The sequence below is a fragment of the Ailuropoda melanoleuca genome, chromosome 8 (genome assembly GCF_002007445.2).
Source record: "Ailuropoda melanoleuca isolate Jingjing chromosome 8, ASM200744v2, whole genome shotgun sequence".
In the NCBI taxonomy this organism is placed as follows: Eukaryota; Metazoa; Chordata; class Mammalia; order Carnivora; family Ursidae; genus Ailuropoda; species Ailuropoda melanoleuca.
In genome coordinates, this window is record NC_048225.1 from 97,856,535 (window position 1) to 97,878,880 (window position 22,346).

The following is a 22,346-nucleotide window of genomic DNA, read 5'->3' on the forward strand; positions in this document are numbered from 1 at the left end:
ATGAATAAAAGTAGGGAATTACATAAGTAAACATAACAAACAGGTATAAATTAAAAGAGTGCAAGCCATGTGCACACAGTCTGAGTAATGAAGTAATTATGCCAACTGGGAGTTAAGAAGGGAGAGCATATTATTAAAGGAGCTGAGTTTTTCAGAGAAGTGACAGATTTTTCTCCTGACTTTTAGATGTGTCTTTTCAGGAAACATAAATTAACCCCTATACCCAGAAATTTTAATTTTGCTTTTTAGGATCACGAAGATAAACATCAGGGTAAAGAGCAGAAGATAAAAATAAATGTCCAGAAATAATATTTAGATAACCTACACAACCCTAAAACACCCCATGATATTTTTAAATATCTCCTTTTGTGTAACTACAGTGTACTAGAGAATCCACATACATTTAGAAAAGTTAGAGCTTCAAATAATTATCTGCTTTAGAAAAAAGTTACAAAGATAAAATGTTTTATTCTCCTTTGAAACGTGTATGGTCATCACATGAATCAGATATTAAATCCCTACATTTCTTTAATCCTTCTAAATGTTCAGGTTTTTTTAGAAACAAAATAAACCCTACCCTCTTAATATAATTTTCTAGTGAGCTTCTACTTAAGGATAAAAACAGTAGCCATATCAAATGAAAAGCATAGGATATACGTGGAGGGTAGGGTCTTGTCTCTTTGTATGTTTAAATTACCTATCAAAACCTAATTAATATAAGATCAGTTCTAACTATTTTCCTTTCAGAGGCCATTATAAAATTAAGACAACGAAACTGCTCTTATCCCCACCTCAAGCCCAATGTCAGGCCAGAGTCTCTAGTATCAATGTCAACTTCTATTCATCCAGTCGCTCAAAAAGGAATCTTACAGGTCTTCCTCAGCACTTCCCCCTTCTCATCTCCCACATGCAATACATACCAAGCACTGTCAGTCAGAACTCTGATGGAGATTCAAATCTGTCCACTTTTCTCTACATACCTTCCACTATCAAGTTGGAGCAACTAGCATCTCTACCTAGACTTCTGTAAATGGTCTCAACATATCTTTCTGCTTCATTACTTATACCCAGTAATCTTCAGGACCCAGACCCAAGATGATATTCATCGAAGTCAAAGTAGATCATACTATTTCTCTGCTAAAAATCTCCAATGAATTTCCAATAAAGCCCAAATGTCCCTAACAAAAGCTACAGATCTTTTATGATTGCAGCGCCTATCTCTACAACCTCATCTTGCATAACTTTCTCTTTTGTTCATCTCACTACAGTTATACAAGACTTCTTCCCATTTCTTGAATTTGCCAACCTCTTCCCCACAGTAGAACCTTTGTACAGGCTATTGCTCCTCCTCCCACTTTGCACATGGTTTACTCATACTTATCATTCAGGCCAATTCTGGAAACACCTGTTTTGACACATTGAGATCAACTGGACCACAAATGGCTGATCTGAGTTTTTTGACTGATAAGAATGATATCTCAGTTTGGCTAAAATCATTTTCATTTCAGCTTATTTATGGCAGAGATGACTGCTAGTCCATCAACATCCACTCTCCCTTTCTTTGGTAACAGAAATCCTAAGTTTTGACTAGTGCTTGCTCAACCTATCTATGTTGCCCCAGCTATTTTCCAACATCCCTCATGACTTGGTGTGGCCATGTGGTTCAGTTCAGATTACTGGAATGTTAGTTTCATGAGACCAGTGTATTATGGCTTCTTGTTCACTCAGCTCCTAGCATAATACAGGCATTATAGTAGGTGCTTGATAAATATTTCAATGAATGAATGACTGATTGAATGAATGAATAAACAAATGAATTAGCAACCTGTCACACTTCTACATTAATTTCTCTAGTTCACTGGATCAGAATATCTATAATGGGGCCCAGGAACATAATTCATTTAAAAGTTCATGAAGTCATTATGATATCAGCAAGATTTGGGAACCACTATTGTGACAGTGCACACAATATCACACATACAAAAAGTCTCTTGAATGTGGAAAAGCCAAGAACTTGAAGGACTAGAAACAAACTGGAAATTATCTTTAAAGCCAAAATCAAAGTCTTTACGTTTAAGTATGTATGTATATATGTATGTATGTATTATGTATGTACATTTGTATGTATCTATGTATGTATTAGCAGTAAGAAGAGAGAGAGGCATGCTATTAAGATGATACAGGGAAAAAAAAGACATTCAGAGAAAGGCTAGGTAATTTAGTTGGAAATGAAAACCCATGAGAAAGCCAAGGAACTTCATGAGCACTTAAAATCACTAAGAGTAACAAACTATAAATCAACTTTAAAATGGCAAAAGTACAGAGACATAAAGAAGGGAACTGCTAAAGCCTGATCACTGCAGTGGGAGGGATAGATTCTCTTACTCAGTCAGGAGAAAATAACAAAGACCTTTTAGAAGTTTAGAAGACCAGTTAATTAAGGTTTTGAGTTTTGTTTTTTGTTTTCTTTTGCTTTTGTATTTAAAATTTAGATTAAAAAATACACACCAAGAAAAAAGTACAAAAAGTAGCAAAATCATAGTTTACTTACAAACAAGAACAACAAAAAACCTGTTATAAACAGTCACATCTCTGAAAATATTTAAAAGAACAGTGAGTTTCCACAGACACCCAAAGTAGTGTGCAGAGGCACAAAGACAGCTATCAGCACATGGTCTCCCTTTCCAGAGAGGAAGTAAGTTATACTCACAACCAAAAAAGTATATGTTAAACATGCACCCAGGTTTCTTCTTTTCATTACTATAAAAGTCAGAAGACAATATCCTTATAAAATGTTCTAAGTAATTCTGAACAGGGACTTTAAAAGCAACTTCTATTACAAAAGATAAAAGAAATGCAATTATGTTTCCCTTCAACCGTCATTTACTGAATGCCTACTATGTACAAAGCCCTGTGCTAAGGTTCTGTGGCAGGGCAATGTGCATCTAGGTGCCTGAACTCTAACAGCTGGAGAGTGAGGAGAGAGCATGACTGCATTTCTCCAGGGGAAAACTGAAAGCAGTATTTGTCTCCTGAAGTCTCCTCTATTAAACCAAAAAAAAAAAAAAAAAAAAAGTTCTCTAAATTACTCTAGAATGTGAATGAATTTGGGTTATCTTTCTAACCTGGTCACTTCAGAAATTTGCTGGGGAATTTATTTACTGCTAAACATCGTGAGGATTATAGCAGAGCTGTGGCAAACCTTGAACTAATATAATATTCTCTGGGGACTTTTTTTTTCTTTATAACATATATTATGACAATTTAACATATTAAACCTTCATGTTAGGTTAGAGGAAAGACACAAAGAATTAAACATATCTATTAACTATTCACACAGTTCCAAGAGTTAAATTTGTTTAAATACTTTCATTTTTTTAAAAGCTGATTTAAGAAGATTCTCTGAAATAGCCAACTCTTTTCCAAACTTATTCCAAAATTAATTAACTCACTTGAACGTAGGGATCTTAAAACTTTACTTAAAGTAGGAGTTTTGGGGCTTTTCTCCAGGTCTTTATTAGGCTTTTAATTTAATGATTTTTGATGATTCAGAGAATGTCTTTCCTTTCATCGCACAATAAAACCATTAACCTTTCCTTCATGTGATACTCAAAAGTGTCACTATAAGACGCACAGTATTTTAGATGACCCCATTTTATAATATTTTCAATATTTTAGTAATTAAATATGCTTTATACAAACATAGCTATCCTATAACACACCAGGGTCCATAGTGAATTGTAGAATAATGCTTAAGTGTACTATATGTCCTATATACCCTCATAACAGAAAATTAAAAAATCATTTTCCAATAGCGTGATATATAAGATGAAAATAAGTTTTTAATACAGTGCTAACAATCCTATTTTAAATCAAATATCATACTAGTATTTCTTCAGCAAGATTAGAACAGAGAGTAAGTTTCTATATTAAATTCTAAAAGAGTTACTCATTACACTATATATCATGTTTATATGAGAGGGACCACGGTCTAGTGTTTGGGGCATAAGTATGGAGGATCAATCTATATGAACTAAAGCTCTAGAAATACCATTAACAGTATACTTCCTGTATCTTGATCTTCTTATCTAAAATGGGGATAAGTATATTGACCTAAGAGTATATTATTTTTTACAATCTAATGAGTTAAAATTATTTAAAGACAGTTAAGCAACACAGGCCAAAATTCACTTTCCCGGTAATGGATATTTTAATGCACGTAACTTTTACAGATGTCAATTCTAACCTGCTTTCATCTGTAAGAATTAGTTTATAATTGTTGTAACTTAATTTTCTCATGAAGAGATTTCCTAAATCTCATTATAATTCTAATTAGCTTAATTCTCTAACAAGTGAGTTATCCTATTTATTTTTGAAATAGTTAGCAATTCTCCAAATTCCTTTTAAAAATATTAATGGTGATAAAAATTAAAATGAGCAGTACCTTAGAAATAGAACATTCTAAATTATTATGTAGTTGAAACTAAATTTGTATATATATTTGGAATGAGGAGGTCTCAATAGTACATTTTCTTAGATTAAAATGAACTCACTTGAAATTTCAAATGTTGTATTTAATTCAACTGTTTCAATTTCCTCACACTTAAAAACATACCACAGTAACACTAAATTCAACTGATATTGTTACATAGCCCTAAAATTTATTTTTTATATAAAAACACTCAACCTACATGTTTGAAGGTATCTATATTTGATATAGCCACTAAAAAATAAAATCACAATGCATTCAGACAGAAAACTATAAAAGTACATTTTAATGGATCTACTGCTTTTAAAAGATATTCCATGTAATAATCAATATCGTTAAAATCACTCTCAATAAAATTTGTGTTTTTTTCTTTTAATGATCCAAATCTATAGTGAAATGATGAAATCGAAAAACAAGTGTTCTTGTCAGAAGACAGGAAGAGAGTTTTTTTCCTTCCCTTAAGGAAAACAAAGGATTCCTGAAAGCTTTGCCCTGATTTATTTTTCCAATTTTAAATACCTTAAGAGTAGCGGAACTGCTACTGGCATGGTAGTATTTCTAACAGTCAATAAATCTAAAATATTATGTGTGAATATTGGAATGAAGCCATTAAGAAGATTACAGCATGCAACACAGCAGAGGGTCCACAGGAAAAAAGAACTAGTAATTCAGGACAACTGTGACCGCTGACCTTTGAACAGCCAAGACCACTGGTCAAGCTGACACAATAACAGAGTGCACAGCATAGAAAGTCATCTAGCCTGTAAGTATAATTTAAATGCTTTGCTGAGTGATTTTAAAAGGCGCCCTTTTAAATAACAGTTAATTTATTAAATAACCAAACAATATCAGTAGTAATATTTTTCAGGATTCAAGTATATTTTATTAATTCAAATCACAAAAAAAAAAATTCAGCAAGATCATTTGTAACTTTAACACATCTCATTTAAAACACATATAATTAGAGAAAGTATGACATGATAACTTTATCATATCTCCTACAAAACTATGTAAGAGAGAGCTTTTGGAAAACTGATGAAAAAGCTAAATTTATTAGAGGGAGGTTAAACAAACAATCACCTAAAATATTTTTAGAAAATGACCATAACTTTAAAACCTCTCATACTTTTAGCAAACAGTCCTAGTTCTACCCCAGGGCTGTATCCACATATTCATCATTCAAATTTGTCTGTACGTCTGTGGCCTTTAATTTCAAGCATACGTATATCTACACCACCTAGCAGTGTGCCTTTTTATGACTTTTTAAATTTCAGTTATGCACAGTTAACTGTTACTTATAAATAAAGGAGATGGTCCCTCCTGTTATTTTACATATTTAGGCTTTTTGTGAGTACTATTTAAGTTCTTCATATTTTAAAATAAATGTCTTAATATCAAACTAATTCTGGGAAAGTAGCACTTCTCAATTAAAAAAGAATCACCCATCAAAAAAATTACTATTAAGGATTGTTTTTCTCAGAGAAATAAAATCAACCATCATTGAAACTGACTATAAAAATTTTTATGACACATAAAAGCTGATTCATTTCTCTTTCTTTCTCTTCTTCTTTTTTGCTTTTTAAATAAACAATCCTTTCTCCTTAAGGCATTACCAGTAGGAAATGCACTGTACATAAAGACAATATTTGTAAAATCTGGGACTTTATTTCATAATTATTTTTCTATTCAATGAAGAATTCTTTGATGAATTTCAAAATGAATAACTCCAATCATTTCTAGAAGTTTCTACAAAATTTCTATAATGAGGCAATCTAGTTATAATGAGCTAAAAAGATAATATAATTCTTTACTGGACTGGGTTTGGATTTGTTCATACATAGCATAAAATTTACTACAGTAAGATAAAGTAGTTCAATTTAATTTGCTTCAAGGTCAGCAAGTATTTTAGGTTATTTATGGACATAAATAATCTGATTTTAACTTCAAAATCATTTTTCCTACCACTAGCCATAAGAGCAATTAAAGCCAGTATTACTGTATTTTTTGAATTTGAAATTTTTAAATTCACTTTTTCAAACTCTCTGATAATGATTTCAAAGTACTTGCAATATTGCAGAAAAATATATGATAGAGGATTTTCATTTCCAAATTTTACTATCCCTGAAAAAAACTGGATATTTTAGGAGAGTTATTTTTAACTTAGAACTATGTTATAAATATATTTTTAAATAGTCATTAATATATATTCAGAGACAGTACTAGTCTGCATTTTTGCCCTGTTCTAAGGAATATGAAGGCCAAAAAAATGCACTTTTGGTGACTAACATGAAATACAGAATATATCCTATTATAAGCTGCAGACACACACATGTGCGCACGCACACACACACACACACAAACACACACTCACAAACCCTCTGCAAGATCAAAGACCAGAAGAGAACTGGCACTTAATTTATCAGCCTTTACAGACAAAAGACAGTTTTCGTCAATTCAAAAGGATCAGATGTCTTTTATGACAAACTGGGTTTGCAGTTTAATTTACAAATAGAATTCTAAGTAAGCAGTCTTTGCTCTGCCAAAGCAAATGACAAACAGTGTAGGTTTTCATTCTTGCGGCCCTCAGCAGGGTAGAAAAGATTAAAATAAAACTGAAATAATTTAGAGAAAACAAATAAATGTTTCAGAAAGTTGAGGGAGATCAAAGCCAGAATTTTCTGACCCCAACTGTACAAGCATTTCTTATTATATTGACCAGTGCCATCAGATCATTAATTAAAAGGAAAAGCACTGGCAGGTGGCAGGGAAGCAAAAGCCGGTAATTGGCCCCCTTCTTCTCCTTGCCTTCAAAAACTCTCTCATTCTTTTGCAAGACATGCCACTAGGCAGACAGAAATGCCTACTTTGTAATATAATGATTAAGATGAGATGAAGAGACTTAGGTTTAAAGAAACTCTGCCTAATGAATGCATCTAGCTTTTTAATTATGATCCTACTTTTACAATAGGAATAGGATGTTCCATTCAACATCTCCTCAACTGCCAAAAGGTAGAAAATATTAAATATAGAATCTACACGGATTCCTCTCACACCCATGGACATACTCAGCTCTTTTATTTCAGATAGAAAACAGGGAAAAATAACTCTTGGTAATTCAAGGGTCCAGAAGAGAACATATATATAGGCAGATATATATATGTTCACCACAAAATAGCCTTCAGACTTACCACATCACTCGGTAGGCTGTTCAAGTCATTAAACGGTGATTCTAAAGTGTTTGTGTCAACATTTAGCATAACCACATCCTCCAATGATTTATTTTTCACTCTCTGTTTAAAAAACACAATTATAAATAAACATCTTAGTATATTTTCCTTCCAAAACTATAATGAGCTTAGAAATGTAGAGAACATCACCTTAATGATAATTAGCCTTGGGAAAAGAAAAAAGGAAAATCCTATAAGAATATATAAACAACTTTGCCTTAGGAGAAAGAAAGTCTGTCCATAACCATTCAAAAAAATTGGGTAAAAAAAAAAAAACCTTAAAATAGAATGTTTGCTCATCTAAACACATTGATTTAGTTTGGAGATAGTGAATATAATTTAACTACCAAAGAGATATTACACAAAACTCACAGAATAGGCACAGCTACATTAAACCACAAAAATTTATGATCTTATCAACTGAATTTCAATCGTATGATACAGGAACTTGTGGCCAGTTCTATGCCTATTTTTAGCATAAATCATATTGTAGGGCTAACATAAGCCAATAATTATAACATACTGTAAGTGAACTAAGTTTTAAATTAATAACATTTTCTCTGTATTTTCATATCAATTCAGTGTAAGCTGATGATGAGGACTGTAAGTTGAATAAGAAAAATGATAAAGAGGACAGTAATAAGGAATTCTTAGTAATATTTATCACATGAATTTAATATAAAAGATCAAATTTAATAGCCTATCAGATTAATTGTTTGACTTGTCTTAATTGTTTGACAATTTAGTCAAATGGTCAAATTATCTCAGTATGTGGACTAATGACAGTAAATTTTTCATCCAATTTTTTCATCCTTAAAGAAAGAAAATACTTATGGTTTATTTTTCCTATTTAAACTAATATGTATACTTAAATCATATAAATCTATTTGCCTTATTTAAATGATAGCAAATGGTATTACTTTTTGATGCAAATAAATAAGGTGCTCATTAATGAAATATAGCTATCAGAATGCCATAAGTGTATAGGTCAACTGGCAATAAGTAAATTAATTTCAGTGTAGTATTTTTCTTCAGTATAGTATTGTTTAAAATGACATTCTAGAATAGCCATTTTTGAGAACGATTAAATACCTTAAATTTTAACTTGGCCAAACGATTTTTTTTAAGTTGTTCAAAAATGAAATTTCCTTGCTCCATTTAAACTTCAAATTTCTGCGTATTAGGTAGAATGTTAAATTTGCTAGGGAAATGGTGGTCTAGAGTAGGGAATTTGTATATGTTAAGAAAGCCACAGTATCTGTGTAAAATGTGAATTCTCAAGGGAACACATGATTTTAAAAATCCATCTTGTAAAAGACATTGTAAGAACTCTAAAATAAGAGTCGGAGGATGGCTGTTTCTTAGAAATTAACAGAGAATCACCTACAATTGTGACACTACTGATGAAACATTTATAAATAAACTTATTCCCTTTCCTTTCCATATGTACACATATATGCAAAAAGGGCTCACATACATAAATATGTAGTTATCTATAAATTAACCAAAGCATAAATACAAAAATAACCTATTTTACAAGGAAGAATACATTTATATTAATGGCATTCGGATGGGAAAGATGTGTCATAATTTTGATTTCCACATTCAATACTAAGTTGTCCCTTTTAACAGAAACTATAAAGATAATCCAGAAACCCAATGCATTTGTTAAAGGATGAAATGAGTTCCTCTAAATAACCTGGAATAGTAGTTATACGATGTCTAAATATTTTGTGATGACACAAATGTTAAACTCTGAGTAAAGAAGATTAATATTAACATGAAATGTGTATTTTTTTCCAAGTTGCACTTAGTTTAAAAAAGTCTGATAATAGCTGAATATTAAATTCTGTTCAAGGGACCATTCAATAAGAATGGAAAATGTATTAATTTCAAAAAATCAATATAATGAGACCCACTAAAATGAGAACGATTCTACATAAGCAACAAGGGAAATATAGTATGTAATTTAAAAATTTTTTTAATTTGGATTAATGTCAGTATTTTATCTATGTTTCCTTCCAAGTCAGGCTTTAACTATTTTCTAAACAGGAGTAAAACGTCATACAGCATATAAAATGGTACCACTTTCTCTGTCTCATATTTTTATAGCTTATAAAATTCATCAGCTTGCTTGGATCGAGAAAGAGTAAGAAAAAGGAGAATTTGCTTTTATCTTCAAAAATAAGAAAATAGTATCAGGACAAAGCCTGGAAGTCTTATGATGGACAACAGTGGCAAGTTTTTCTCTCATATCCTCTCTATATAATAACCCATCTGGGCAATGTGACTACAAATGTGCATCATGTGTGTTATTGCAAGGAAATGACACAGTAGCAGTAGTCACATGTTCTTGTAAAACTGAGCCAACATTTTATTTAGAATTTTTTGTGTATTTTAAAACACATAATACAATCCTTACATTTGCAGCCTCCGCTAACTTATTTCTCATCATTTACAGGCCTTTGAGTTCATCCCTAAAGTCTAATTTTCAGGGAGAATGAAATGTCCTTATCCTTTATTTTGGAAGCAAATTTACATTTTAAAAAGACATTTCTAGCCATCTTTCACTCATGATTACATAAAAATAATTAAAAGAATGTTCTGAAAGGATATTAGTTTCCCATCTTTGAACAATTATGTCTAGAAGTCTTTGTAAAACTGGTACGTTAAAACTGTCTTGACCAAGAGAGAGAATAGGGAATATTTTGATTCTTCCTAAAAAAAAAAAAAAATCTATTGTAATTGCAGCTGAGCAAAATGTACAAAATTACTTAGTTTGGTCTCACATATAAAATATGTAAATAGATATATCCACATTTTAATTATAATACCATTAATATAAAATAAGAAAGCACAAAAGATCCAAAAAATCTGCCTATTAGTGACATAGTAAGAATGGAATTGCAGGATGTGTATCATCTTCTAATTTAGGAGAAAGTTACTAAATGGTATCCAATCGGTTTAAAGACATTCTTGAAGTTCCTATTATATTTTCCCATTCACTATTAAACCAAATAAACCAAATAGAACTGACAACAAAGACAGTTCAATAAGTCCATAATATAAAAGGTACAGAGATTTCAGTCAATCTAATCATGGCTCTAAACAGTCTCATTTAATGATAAGCCAATTTCAAATTAGAATGGACCATTTCTCTAAGACAATACTGTAAGAAGTAAAAAATTATTAGATTTGCTCCTTAAAAAAAACCTGATTTTTTCCTATAGTATCCAATAAATATATAATAAGTGTGATCGAATATTTAAAACATGTACACATTTCCATAATATTTTGGAAAAGCTGAATTGTCTGTTTTAAAAGTTGATATAGAACCTTGCAAAAAATATATATCCCATCAACAGGTACAATAAACAACTTTAAATATTTTTCATCTGTACAAATAAACATATTATAAAAATTATATATTCTATTAGATACATTAAATAAGAAGAGACATGTACACTGATATCAAATTCAATTTGATGACTTCTTTGAAACCATACCAACCAATTGTGGTTAGATTTTATACAGTGAAGATACTGATGAATAAAATACCAGTTATATATTCCACAAATAACAGACTAAATACCTATTCATTCATGTTTTCTTTTATGCAAACTGACCTTTCACTGCCAGTACCCTGTCATGTAAGAAAAAGTTTTCTAAAAATTAATAAACATAAAGATTCATAACATTATCCAACTCAGACTTTAAAATTAAAAACAAATTAAGTCTACTAAAGAAATTCATTAAAATGTATTCTTTGCAAATAAAAAACGTTGCCCTAGCATTCTGCAAAAGGAGAAAATGACCGAAACCAGAGCATATGTAGAATTCTCTAACTCAGGAAGGACTACTATAGGAACATGATGTCTCCAGACATGATCCTCAGGAGTTTTAAAATAATCAACAGGATCTTCCTTGATCAGCAAAGGGAGGACTGATGGTGTATACGGTGACACCAACGAATAAGAAAACCAAATCTAACTCATTTAGGTTGTTGATTAGAAATTGGGTCAATGTACAATACACACAATCAGCAAAAGAAAAAAAAAGAAAGAAAACTGAAAAAAATTGAAATCAGCTAGTGTAATGATGCCATGCAACTGACCCAAGTCTTTTGTTTGGATTCAAGTCTTTTGTTTGTTTGTTTATTTATTTATTTATTTTTTAGAATCTAATCTTCTAAGAAGTCGTCTCTGGAAATCTCACTGATTCCAAGTTCAAGGTATTTAAAGTTCAAAGTTTTTCACTATAATGATGACAAATCACAAAAATCATTTTATAATGAACTGATAACAGTACAAAAAAATTACTGCATTTTAAATCCCCAACAGGACTGGAAATTAAAACAATTTTAAAGCTATATTCTAATTTAAAATTTCATGATTAGTGTATTAAAATCTTGAAAAAGCACACTGATAAACTGGATCATAACAGAGCTTGAAAAATAAAAACATTTTCCCTTTATCCCTCATAACTACATAAATTCTGACCTTCAAAATAAGGTCTGATAAAGAAATAAATATAAAAGATCCCAAGTGCCATAAAGAAAGCGGTTCATAAAGACAAAGTTTTTAGTATTTAAAACTTACCATATGACCTTGACCAAATTTAACATGTTTTCATGGGTTTCATGCCATTGAAGATGGTCATTCAGTATACTAATTAAAATGAAATTATTCCAAATACTACCTTTTTGAAAATGGTCTGTAAGTATACCCTAAATATGAAACTAGTCACTGCTTTATACTATTCAACTGATACTCTTTCAAAACACAACTGTTTTAACTATTATTTTTATTAATTTATGCCTCATGGATCTCATGTCCGAAAGATACTCACCTCTATGAGGCTGGAGTGTATTCCAATCAGGTATGGCATTGGAGCACTAAATTAAAGACATGTAATGTATATATTCATAAGTTCGTTAAAACTGAAACAATATAAGTAATTCAGAAGGTTTAAAAAATTAAATTAATTAAATTAGTTCTAATATAGCCCATTATAGATATTTAAAATTATTCAATATATAAAAGTCAAATACAAACCGAGAGGTCATTAATATATTCAAATTAAGGTTGATTTGCATAAAAATTATTAAATAATTTATAATTAAATAAAGAGTGATAGTGCCTAAAGGAACTTTTTTATTTAGGAAGACTATTAGAGTCTAGGCCATAGTCTGAGTTAAACCTTCCATATACTTCATATCAAATATATTCTAATTATCTAATTTATTCACATTTCTTTTATATACTTTTTTTATTCGATTAGATTCTTATTTCTATGATTTTCTTAACATATCATCATTTCATACCTACTATGGCACCAAAATTTTTTGAGTCAGTCAATCACCCAATATTTATTGAGACCTACTATGTGCCAGGCACTGTTTGGGAACTAAAGTACAATATAAACAATTTCCTCCTCTACTGTTATCATTCTCTTTCTGTGCTATCTTTCTGCTCATGTACTTTGTCCTTTATTTAAATGTCATACCTCCTATTTATCCCACTTTCATTTCTATTAATAAAATAATTTTAACAAATCAAAATATTCAAATATGTTTAAGAATAATACTGAATTAGTTAATTCAACAGATAATATCTGAAGCACACCAGATGCTAGAACCTGGGCTATGGGCTAGGTACAATAATAAACAATAAAACAAAATATATTCCTTTGTGGATCTTATACTCCAGCAGAGGATGCAGACATTAAATAATTTTGTAACATAAAATCATTTCAGAAACATTTCTCATGAAATACAAGAAGGGAATTATCTAACTTGACATTTTAAAATCAAAATATTATTTAACAAGAAAATGTGAGAATAGACAGATGTCTACAAAGGTGATAGAAGATATGCAAACAAGTAGCTATTTAAAAATAAAACATTTTTTGACATTTCTTGTATAGACATCTCTGTTATATTTAATGAAAACATTTTCTATGTTAATGAAAACAAAGTCTTTTTCAAAGAATTTGCTTAATTTTCCAAACATCACTTTCACTATTACAGTTGAGCTGTCCAAGCTCCTGCATATACACTTTGCTACTGAGAACTAGTCATAGATAAAGCTAACAGGCACCATGACAGATCCACAGTTTTCAAGGTAACCTCAAACAGCTCCAAATTTATTTAAAGATGGCTTAACCACTAACATATATCCAGAATTCACCAAAAATAAGGATGGTTAAAGTTTATATTTGACTCCTCATTATCCTGTTCATTACTTCTTATTGTACTAGATTCCATCTAATTCCCTTTTGTAGCTTTGTTCCTTCCTATCTTTTTTTTTTTTTTTTTAAATACAACAGACCATCTGGAATTGATCTGATATTCTGGATCATTTGACTGAAAGTTAAGAACTATTTATAGGCCTTGATATCCTTAAGACCTAACAGATTTTCTGCCTTCAAAAGGAAACAGGAGGAATAAATGTGGACTGTTCCACTTCTGCTTAAGTAAAAGAAGGCTGATTACTTCCCTAGTTCAAGTTCTCATCTCTGGAATTCCTTCTGGGACTTCACAGAAGACATAAAATATACGTCACTATTCTGGGCTCCCACGACCGGGTTCAGAACATTTTCACAAAACAGGGTAGCAAATCCCAAGATCTTAAATATGTCAAGCTATCCATGTCCAAAATAGTATAAAATTATTCAAGTTACTGTGCAAACTTCCAATTCACCCCAGGTTTATCCTAACCACAAAATTTACAACATAAAAAGTCCATGGTATCTCAAATTTTGAAGCATGTTTCAATATAATGAGTGTTCATCAAAAATATATAAGCTTTCTAAAATTAACTATTATGTCCATTTTACAGATGTTGGATGAACACTGAGTGGATCAGATTTTAAAAATTCAGAGCCAAAAGTGGTAGCTAACCTATTGAAGTCCTATGAAATACAGCTAAGATAACACTTCTAAAACTTCACGAGAGCTAGTTATTTCTTGAAATACAAAAAATAAATGTTTAGTAGTTATTAAACTAGAATAAAAATTCAATAAAGGGCTCATATGTAGAACTTAGTAATGAAATAACTTGTAACATTTTCTGTGAGATTACTGGGTATCTACGTGTTTTTATCTTACTAACAAAATAAAAAACATAGAGAGATGTTAGAACTGCAAACATTACTAATCTAGAGAATAAATTCCTAAAAAATTATGATGTTTTTGCATACAGATTTTACAGAATATATTTTATAGACAGATTTTGTATTTTATGGACTATAGATTTTACTGAATAGTTATTTCTCATGAAAACTGGATTGTGTACCTCCTAATACTAAATCAGCCAAATCTCACAAAAAGTAATTTTGCAACCCTAGCTTAAATCTAATTAGATTAGGGTGTTAATAAGTCAGGAAGAGATAGATCCTTGGCAACACAGATGTTTTATCATCCACATGCAAAATTGTCCTAGATCTTTTTGTCAATGAAGTTATTTTGCAAAGATAGGATACTGAAGACTGTTATGACTGCTTCTTCTTCGGGGTAGCAATTAATCTTTACTCAAAAATAATCACTATGTAATAGGTTTTTTTTTTTTCTTTTTTAGGTTTTCTTACAGAGACCACCCATGGGTACACAGTAACAGCAGTCTATTAACTTAGGTAGTCTAAACAGCATAATTTTCCATTTATGTTTTAAAAAACAATTCTCTTAAAAGCTGAATCTGCTCCTTTCATGGAAAGAAGAGTCAGACAGGTAGCCTAAATAAAAAAGTGACTCTTGAACAGATAAAGAATGATTATAATTTTGCTGGTACTAGAGTCATACCACCTCCTAGGTGTTTAAGGACTCAAAAAGGTTCAGAGTGTATGGCAGTATCACAGACTTGCCACATTAAAGTTCTCTCTCTCTTCTCTCACTTTCTCCCTCTCTCTCTCTCTCTCTCTCTCTCTCAGTAAAATCACTTAATATGAGATCTGCCCTCTTAAGAAATGTTTAAGTCTGCAACACAGTATTGCTAACCATAGGCACAATATTGTGCAGCAGACCCCCTAGAACTTAATCACCTTGTATAACTGAAATCTTATGTCTGTTAAATTGAAATTCCCATTCTTCTTTTATACTGGTAGATTAAAAGAAAATGTAGATGGTGTCAGTTCCTCCCAGTCGCTTTCCCTATCCTACTAAGCAGTGTGAGCCACTTCTTCCTAGGTGTCCCCACCCATGTTGCTTTTACATGCCTTATAGTACTGAAGTATTACTCTGTGTTCCTCTTGTGCGTGCATGTGCGTGTACATTCCATGCACGTATGTGTGAAATTTCTTCCTCTCTGTGGATACTGCAAGGGCAGAAACTAAGTTTCATTCATTATCTTACATAGATTCGCTGCTTGGCAAATAGGTGTTCACTAAATATTTGATGGATGAATGAATGAGTCAACAAATTAGCAAACTTTTCATTAGTGGACCCAGATGCTATATTCATGCATGGTCACAAGATGGCATTATGGTTCTCCACAGTCTATGTCACACCAGAGATACCAGGTGCGCAGACAAGAATGCTTCCAGAAGACAGGATTATTTCAGGATTTGGAAAGTTCCAATCACCTTGAAGAGTTGGCAAATATACATCTAACCCATCAAACCTTCTTGGTGCTATTTTTGAAGTGAAATATGAAAATGTCTTTATTCAAAAACTATGAGATTGAAGGGGGACAATCTCTAAAATTTTTCTCCCTTTTGCATACAGATCAATATGATTCTAAGAGCATTTATTTGCAAGGACGCGAAGGGAAGAAAACCATTTTTCCTAAGAAATACTTTAGTCCATAAAATTTTCTGACAGAAGAGAGCTACAGTCTTAGCTATTTCTTTCAAAAAAAAAGAAAAAAGAAAAGAAAGACAAAATTACATTATACTGCTCAGTTCCAATGCTAGAAGCTGAGCCTATCATCATGACCTTAAGGTTCAGGAAGTTTCAGGTAACTCCTTGTTTGATTATCACCTCTGTACTCTCTGGAACAGGGAACTAACTGGCACAGAGACTGTTAGAACTTGTCCTAAGGCTATTTCAAGGTTAGAAGCTAGTAAGAAAGTTAAATTCGAGGGACTGAAATACGAAACAAGCTTCCTTCCTTAAAGTGGAAGCAGCAGAAGGACTTGATGGCAGGGTCAGAAAATATCAGGAAGACATCTCTGGTAAGAATTAGCACAGTAACTACCTACATCACAGAATAGTTTCTAAATAACAGTATTTTAGAAAGTCTTAAATGTGTAATCATTACAGAAAACTGAACTTAAAGGGACGTTACCTCCTAAGATGTCAGAATGTTTTAATAGAGAAATTGAAATAGCATAACATTATATATGATAAAATATAATTCTAAGCTTCGTCATTAGAAGTGTTAGTTCTTGAGCCACTAACTTGACATGTATTTTTAAAAATCATGTATCAATATATTTTCAAATACTTTTATAAAAATTATTTTAAATGAATAAATTTTAATTACTGAACACCATGTGCCAGGATCTATGGCATTGTCAATGTGAATAAACTGCCATTCCTGCCTTCAAGAATGCTAATATATATACTAGTATGTTGGTCACAGAAAAACACTTTAAAGTGAATACCAAAGAACCTATTTATAGATGTAGCTTAACTCTCAGACTTGTGCGGCACCGCACAACATGATTAAGTTGCATACTGATAGTCTCCTGTCAACTTCCTCCTTTCCAGTACGCAAAGGGCTGAATGGCAGTGGTGGATCATCGCGAACCTACCTCATGGCATTATCGATACTAATAATATTACCATGCTGTTGAAACACACCAAATATTGGTATCATCAATACATGGCCAGATATACATGTTGTCATTCCAATCACTTGATCTGAAGAGGGTTAGTCATAAAAACTAAACAGAATACCTCTATGTATGAATTTAAACTGTTTTAATCCTTAAATACTTTGATTTGCTTTTCATGAAATAAAAAAGTTAAATACTTTGATTCTAAAAGAGCTTTGTTTTTTAATAATATAAACAAACACATTATAGTCAAAATTATTTCTTTGTGTGTGTGTATGTGCACATGCATGGTTTAGAGGAAAAAAATCTCAGATATCTTAAGAATTAAGCTATGCCTGCAGAAGATAATTATGCAAGGAAGAGAACATTTTACCCTACAGTCCAGAAGAAGATCCCAAGGCTCCTGTTTCGGAGTCTAACCCTTGTCCAGCCTCACTGGGAGCATACGCACTCTTCCAGAGGAAGAGAACAGAAACGTTCTAGGGGTGTAGTGGAATTCAAATTGAGTGAGATCATTGGGAGTTGTTTCTAATGCCAAGAAGCTTTTTGAAATTACTCCCAACACTTTTCAACATTGCTTTTCATAGTGGCTTAAGGGTGAGACTTTGATTTAAACCAGAAACTCAGGGAATCCCTGAATTTGAGGCAACCTCTTTGCTGGTATTTGGTATTTGGTGTGCTTCTGAGGAAAGAGGGCTCTAGAAAAGTGAGTCCTAAGGTAAAGGTAATGAAAGTGCACCCCGAAAGAGACAATCTGGTTTCTGACATACACTGCAGACAAATCCTGACACCTGGGATACGGAGTTCTCTAACTGATACTATAACTTCTGTACACTTTTGCTAACCGCCACTAAGACTGTATTTGTTTCTCTTTATGCGTTTAATTATCTAAATGACTGCAGAAGTACCTCACAAAATCTAAAGAATTTTAGGTTTGCCAAGTATACATTTTTACTAGCTTTGAATTACTCTGCCCTTCAGACAATCACCTTTTAATATCTGTTACCAGTCTCTAAGCCAAGTTTCGGGGCTTTCATTCATCCATATATATACCAAGCTTACTTAATCTACAAATAGATGAATTTTTTCTAATCCTAAAGCCTGGATTTAAAGGAGTTTGTCCAAAGTCATCTTACCAGCAGTAGTCCAGCAGGTGCGGAGGAAGCACTGGGATGTATATGTGTTGCCAGTACATTGGGTACAGCAGAGCAACTGATCCATGGAGACAGGCAGTTAACTAAAATTTGCAAAAGGATTACAACAATAAGTAGCTGCTGACCTTCCCAACAAAAAGACATGCTTAAGTTATCAAAGATTAATGACAATCACAAAATAATTTATTTAGTGACCTAAATCACATTATCTTTACCAATTCTGCCAGGAAAAAAAAAAATCTTATGTTCAAAAGCTCCTCTGAAAAATATACAAATAGCAAAAGTAGCTTCTTGGGCATCTTATGGAGACAAGTATAACTATCTGAAAATATAGTGTTTGGGGTCAAAACTTAGAACATAAATAAAAGTAAAGCTGAAAAATTAGGTGAGCATCTTAGAAGAAATTGTAGGAAATTACAATTTGTGCAGCACAGTTTGCGCATCACTCAGATTAATATACCACGATTAAATATGGAAAGGAAGAGAGGCTGAAAGCTCCTGAGGGATATCATTAGGGCAAATTGCCAAAGAATGAAACATGAGCCAGTCAGGAGAGTCTGGAAGCTGCAATAATACCAGGGGACTTGAATGTTCGACAGTTGGAGCTTCAGTAATGTGTGAACTGCGGGTTATGGTATCAAGAGACTCTGTTCACTGACACATAGAATGTCACTATTGACCAGCGAACTGCCCAAGCTTGACAGCTGTACTACAGGAAGCCAAGTATATCATAATTTCATATTTAAACTGTTCATTTCAGATTAACATTTTGTTTCCTAGCTTTACATCACAACAGCTGCAAATACATTGATGCTATTTTAAAGGTAATTGCCATTTTAATTGTTTTGTTTTGGCAAGCAGTTAATTAAATATTTTTTAATGTTTAACAAAGGGATATCATTTTTTTCCCCTCCCTCCTACTGACCCTCACCAGAATTCTTTCCATGGGACTTTTCTTTACATCTTAAATTATATTTCTGTAAGTGTTAATCATTTTTTAATGTTTAAAGCAATAATTAAGGCAGCAGTCTTCATTTTAAAAGTCTTGCTAGAGTCATCATTTCAAGCTTACTAATTAAATCATTTTATTCAACTTGAAAATCAGAATTTAAAAATAAAACTATATGAAAATGAGCCACAGACCTTTTGCAAACCATTTTTCCTGTTTTACAAAGAAATTAAAACTTACACACAGGAATCAAATTAACTTAAAAGGATAAATGTAGAAAAAGCAAGTCAATCTTAATAGAAACATTTGTCTATATTTAAGTGCAAAATAGTTTGGCAAAAAAAAAAAGAAAAACTAAAGAAATCTAATTTGAACCAAAAACATAAAAATTTTGATTAAAAGTATACTCATCTTCATCATATATATTTTTTCCAGGTAGATTTTTAATTAATTTTATATGGCAAACAATGTATTTTGTTTTTACTTAGGATGCTATTGTTAAAGGATTTTTATACTCAGTATTCCTTCAATACGTGTTTTTTTTAATTCCTTAATTGGAGCTTAGAGTATACCACTAGGAGGCATTCAAATACCTTCACTTAACAATTACAGACCTTGAATTTATTTGTCTTATTTGAACCCTCTTAGAGGGAGATGAAATAGGGTTGATCTAACTCAGTCAAATTCTCTGAGAGCTCTCAGGTAATCCCTGGTTGTAAATTAGGCACCTTAAAGCTGTATTAACTCTTTCCATCCCTTTAGTGTAACTCAATGTCTAAAAGCATTTATACAGCTTTGAAAGGGGGCTACTTTACTCAACTTCTCCATTTGCACACAGATGGCTTTCAAAACAACTCGCATAAACCTTAAGAGAAAGGGAAAGTGTTCCTTTTACATTATTAAGAAAATAACAGTGTAACGAGAATAATACTACATTCTCAAAAGGAGGAATTATAATAAGGGTAACTTATTTTATTGGGTACACTCATAATAACACTATTAATTGCTTTATAGATACCTTCCCTATGTCCTTAATGGTCATCCTTAAGTGAAGTTATGAATTATTCGCTAAGAAGACACAATATCATCTGATGAATGTGATTGGCTTCACAGAGGGTGATTGATCTACGTGATGATAGACAGTTACAAAACACCTGCGACGGCCAGCACGTGGCAAAGGATCATCTCTACTAACTAAGATCTGCCAGGAAAGAAGGAAGTTCTACAGGATTTGGCAACTTTTTGGATTTAGGGGTTAGGTGACAGGGAGAGGTAAAAATACCAGCCCTCCCTAACCACAGTTTCTGGCCTAAGCAACTAGAATGAATTATTTAAAGTAATACAGCAAAAAGTGTCAGGTTCAGGTGGAACTACAAGGAATTTGTTTTTGCAAATATTGATTCTGTTAACTGTGAGACATTCAAGTGGAAATTTCCACAGTAGGCAGAAGCAGACCAAAGATCCCCATACTCCCCCAGCAGCTTGTAATAGCTATGTGTTTGAAAACTAGAAAGAACACTATTTATTATAGCATATACTTTGCGGAGGAGTTAGTAAAGTAGTAAGTGAAAAAACACAACTAAGAAAAAATAAATTTACTAGGAAATTAAACACAGTTATATATAAGCTATATAAAACAATAAGAATGAAGTATACAAAATTAGGTCTCTGCCACTATGAAGGTATATGACCTCTGGCACATGTACAAATATAACCAGATCTGTTTCCTGATCTTTAAAATAAGAAGTATATGCTAGATGATCTGTAAGCACTGCCTCTGAGAGATGTAGTATTCTTTAGTCTTAGATCAGATCAATTCTAACATTTTACATTCTTAGTAGTAGTTAACGATTTTTTTTCCAGATTGGTTAACAGAACTAGACTACAAATCAGACCACCTTCAAAATATATCTAAAGATCATCTCTAAAATCCTTAAAGTATATGAAGTAACTGAGCAATTGGAAGTATCATAATAAGTTACTTGCTTAAATTCAACAAAATTTTTGAGTGCCTGCTATGTGTTATCATAAATTTCTACCAGGCCACAGGGACCTAGTACTGAACAGAACAAAGTCCCTGTATTCATGGAACTTACATTTTAGTGGGGAAAGCAAACAATAAACAAGTATATATTATGTGGGTTAGAGGTAAGTTCTAAAAGGAAACCTAGAGCAGGCAAAGAGGATAGAAAGTGACAGAGGGGCAGTTTTAGGCAGGAGGATAAGGGACAAACTCTGATGCCGTGACATTTGAACTGAGACCCGAACGAAATAAGAGAGTCAACTGTTATGGCTTTGGGGACAAGAGCATTCCAGGCAGATGAGGTGGGAACATGCAAGTCATCTTCACAGAGGAGTGGGGAGGTCTGCGTGATTAGACTGCAGTAAGTGGGAGAACAGTGGGAAGTGAGATCAGAAGAAGCAAGCATGATCAGAACTGGAGGGCATTCTGGGACATAGCAGAGACTCTTAAGTCTTATTCTTCATGAAATTTATCCATACCTCTGAAGGGAGCTGTCACAACAAATTATTTATCTAGAACATTCTAACACCTATGCAAATTAAGGAAAATAAACTATGTATTTTATAAGTCTGATTTGCAGAATAAAGTACTATAAAGAAATGAGATCAATTTATAAGCGAAGTAAGAAGAATCATTTTACTTGTAAGTTATTTATGATATATTGATTCTTTAAGTACAGAGGGAAATGACAGTCATACTTCTTTGGATTAGAATTACCCAAGACTCTACG

At 32.2% G+C, this 22,346-nt stretch overlaps 1 protein-coding gene across 2 annotated transcripts in view; it reads right to left on the reverse strand.

The window, feature by feature from the left end:
- Positions 1-22,346, reverse strand: part of DENND1B (DENN domain containing 1B) — a 245,962-nt gene that overhangs the window by 80,168 nt on the left and 143,448 nt on the right. For both annotated transcript variants that reach the window (XM_034666981.1, XM_034666980.1), the window contains 3 exons: positions 18,627-18,727; positions 12,565-12,610; positions 7,678-7,779 (listed from right to left, as the gene is read on the reverse strand). In XM_034666981.1, coding sequence (XP_034522872.1) covers positions 7,678-7,779; positions 12,565-12,610; positions 18,627-18,727 — 249 coding nt within the window. The remainder of the gene's footprint in view (positions 1-7,677; positions 7,780-12,564; positions 12,611-18,626; positions 18,728-22,346) is intronic.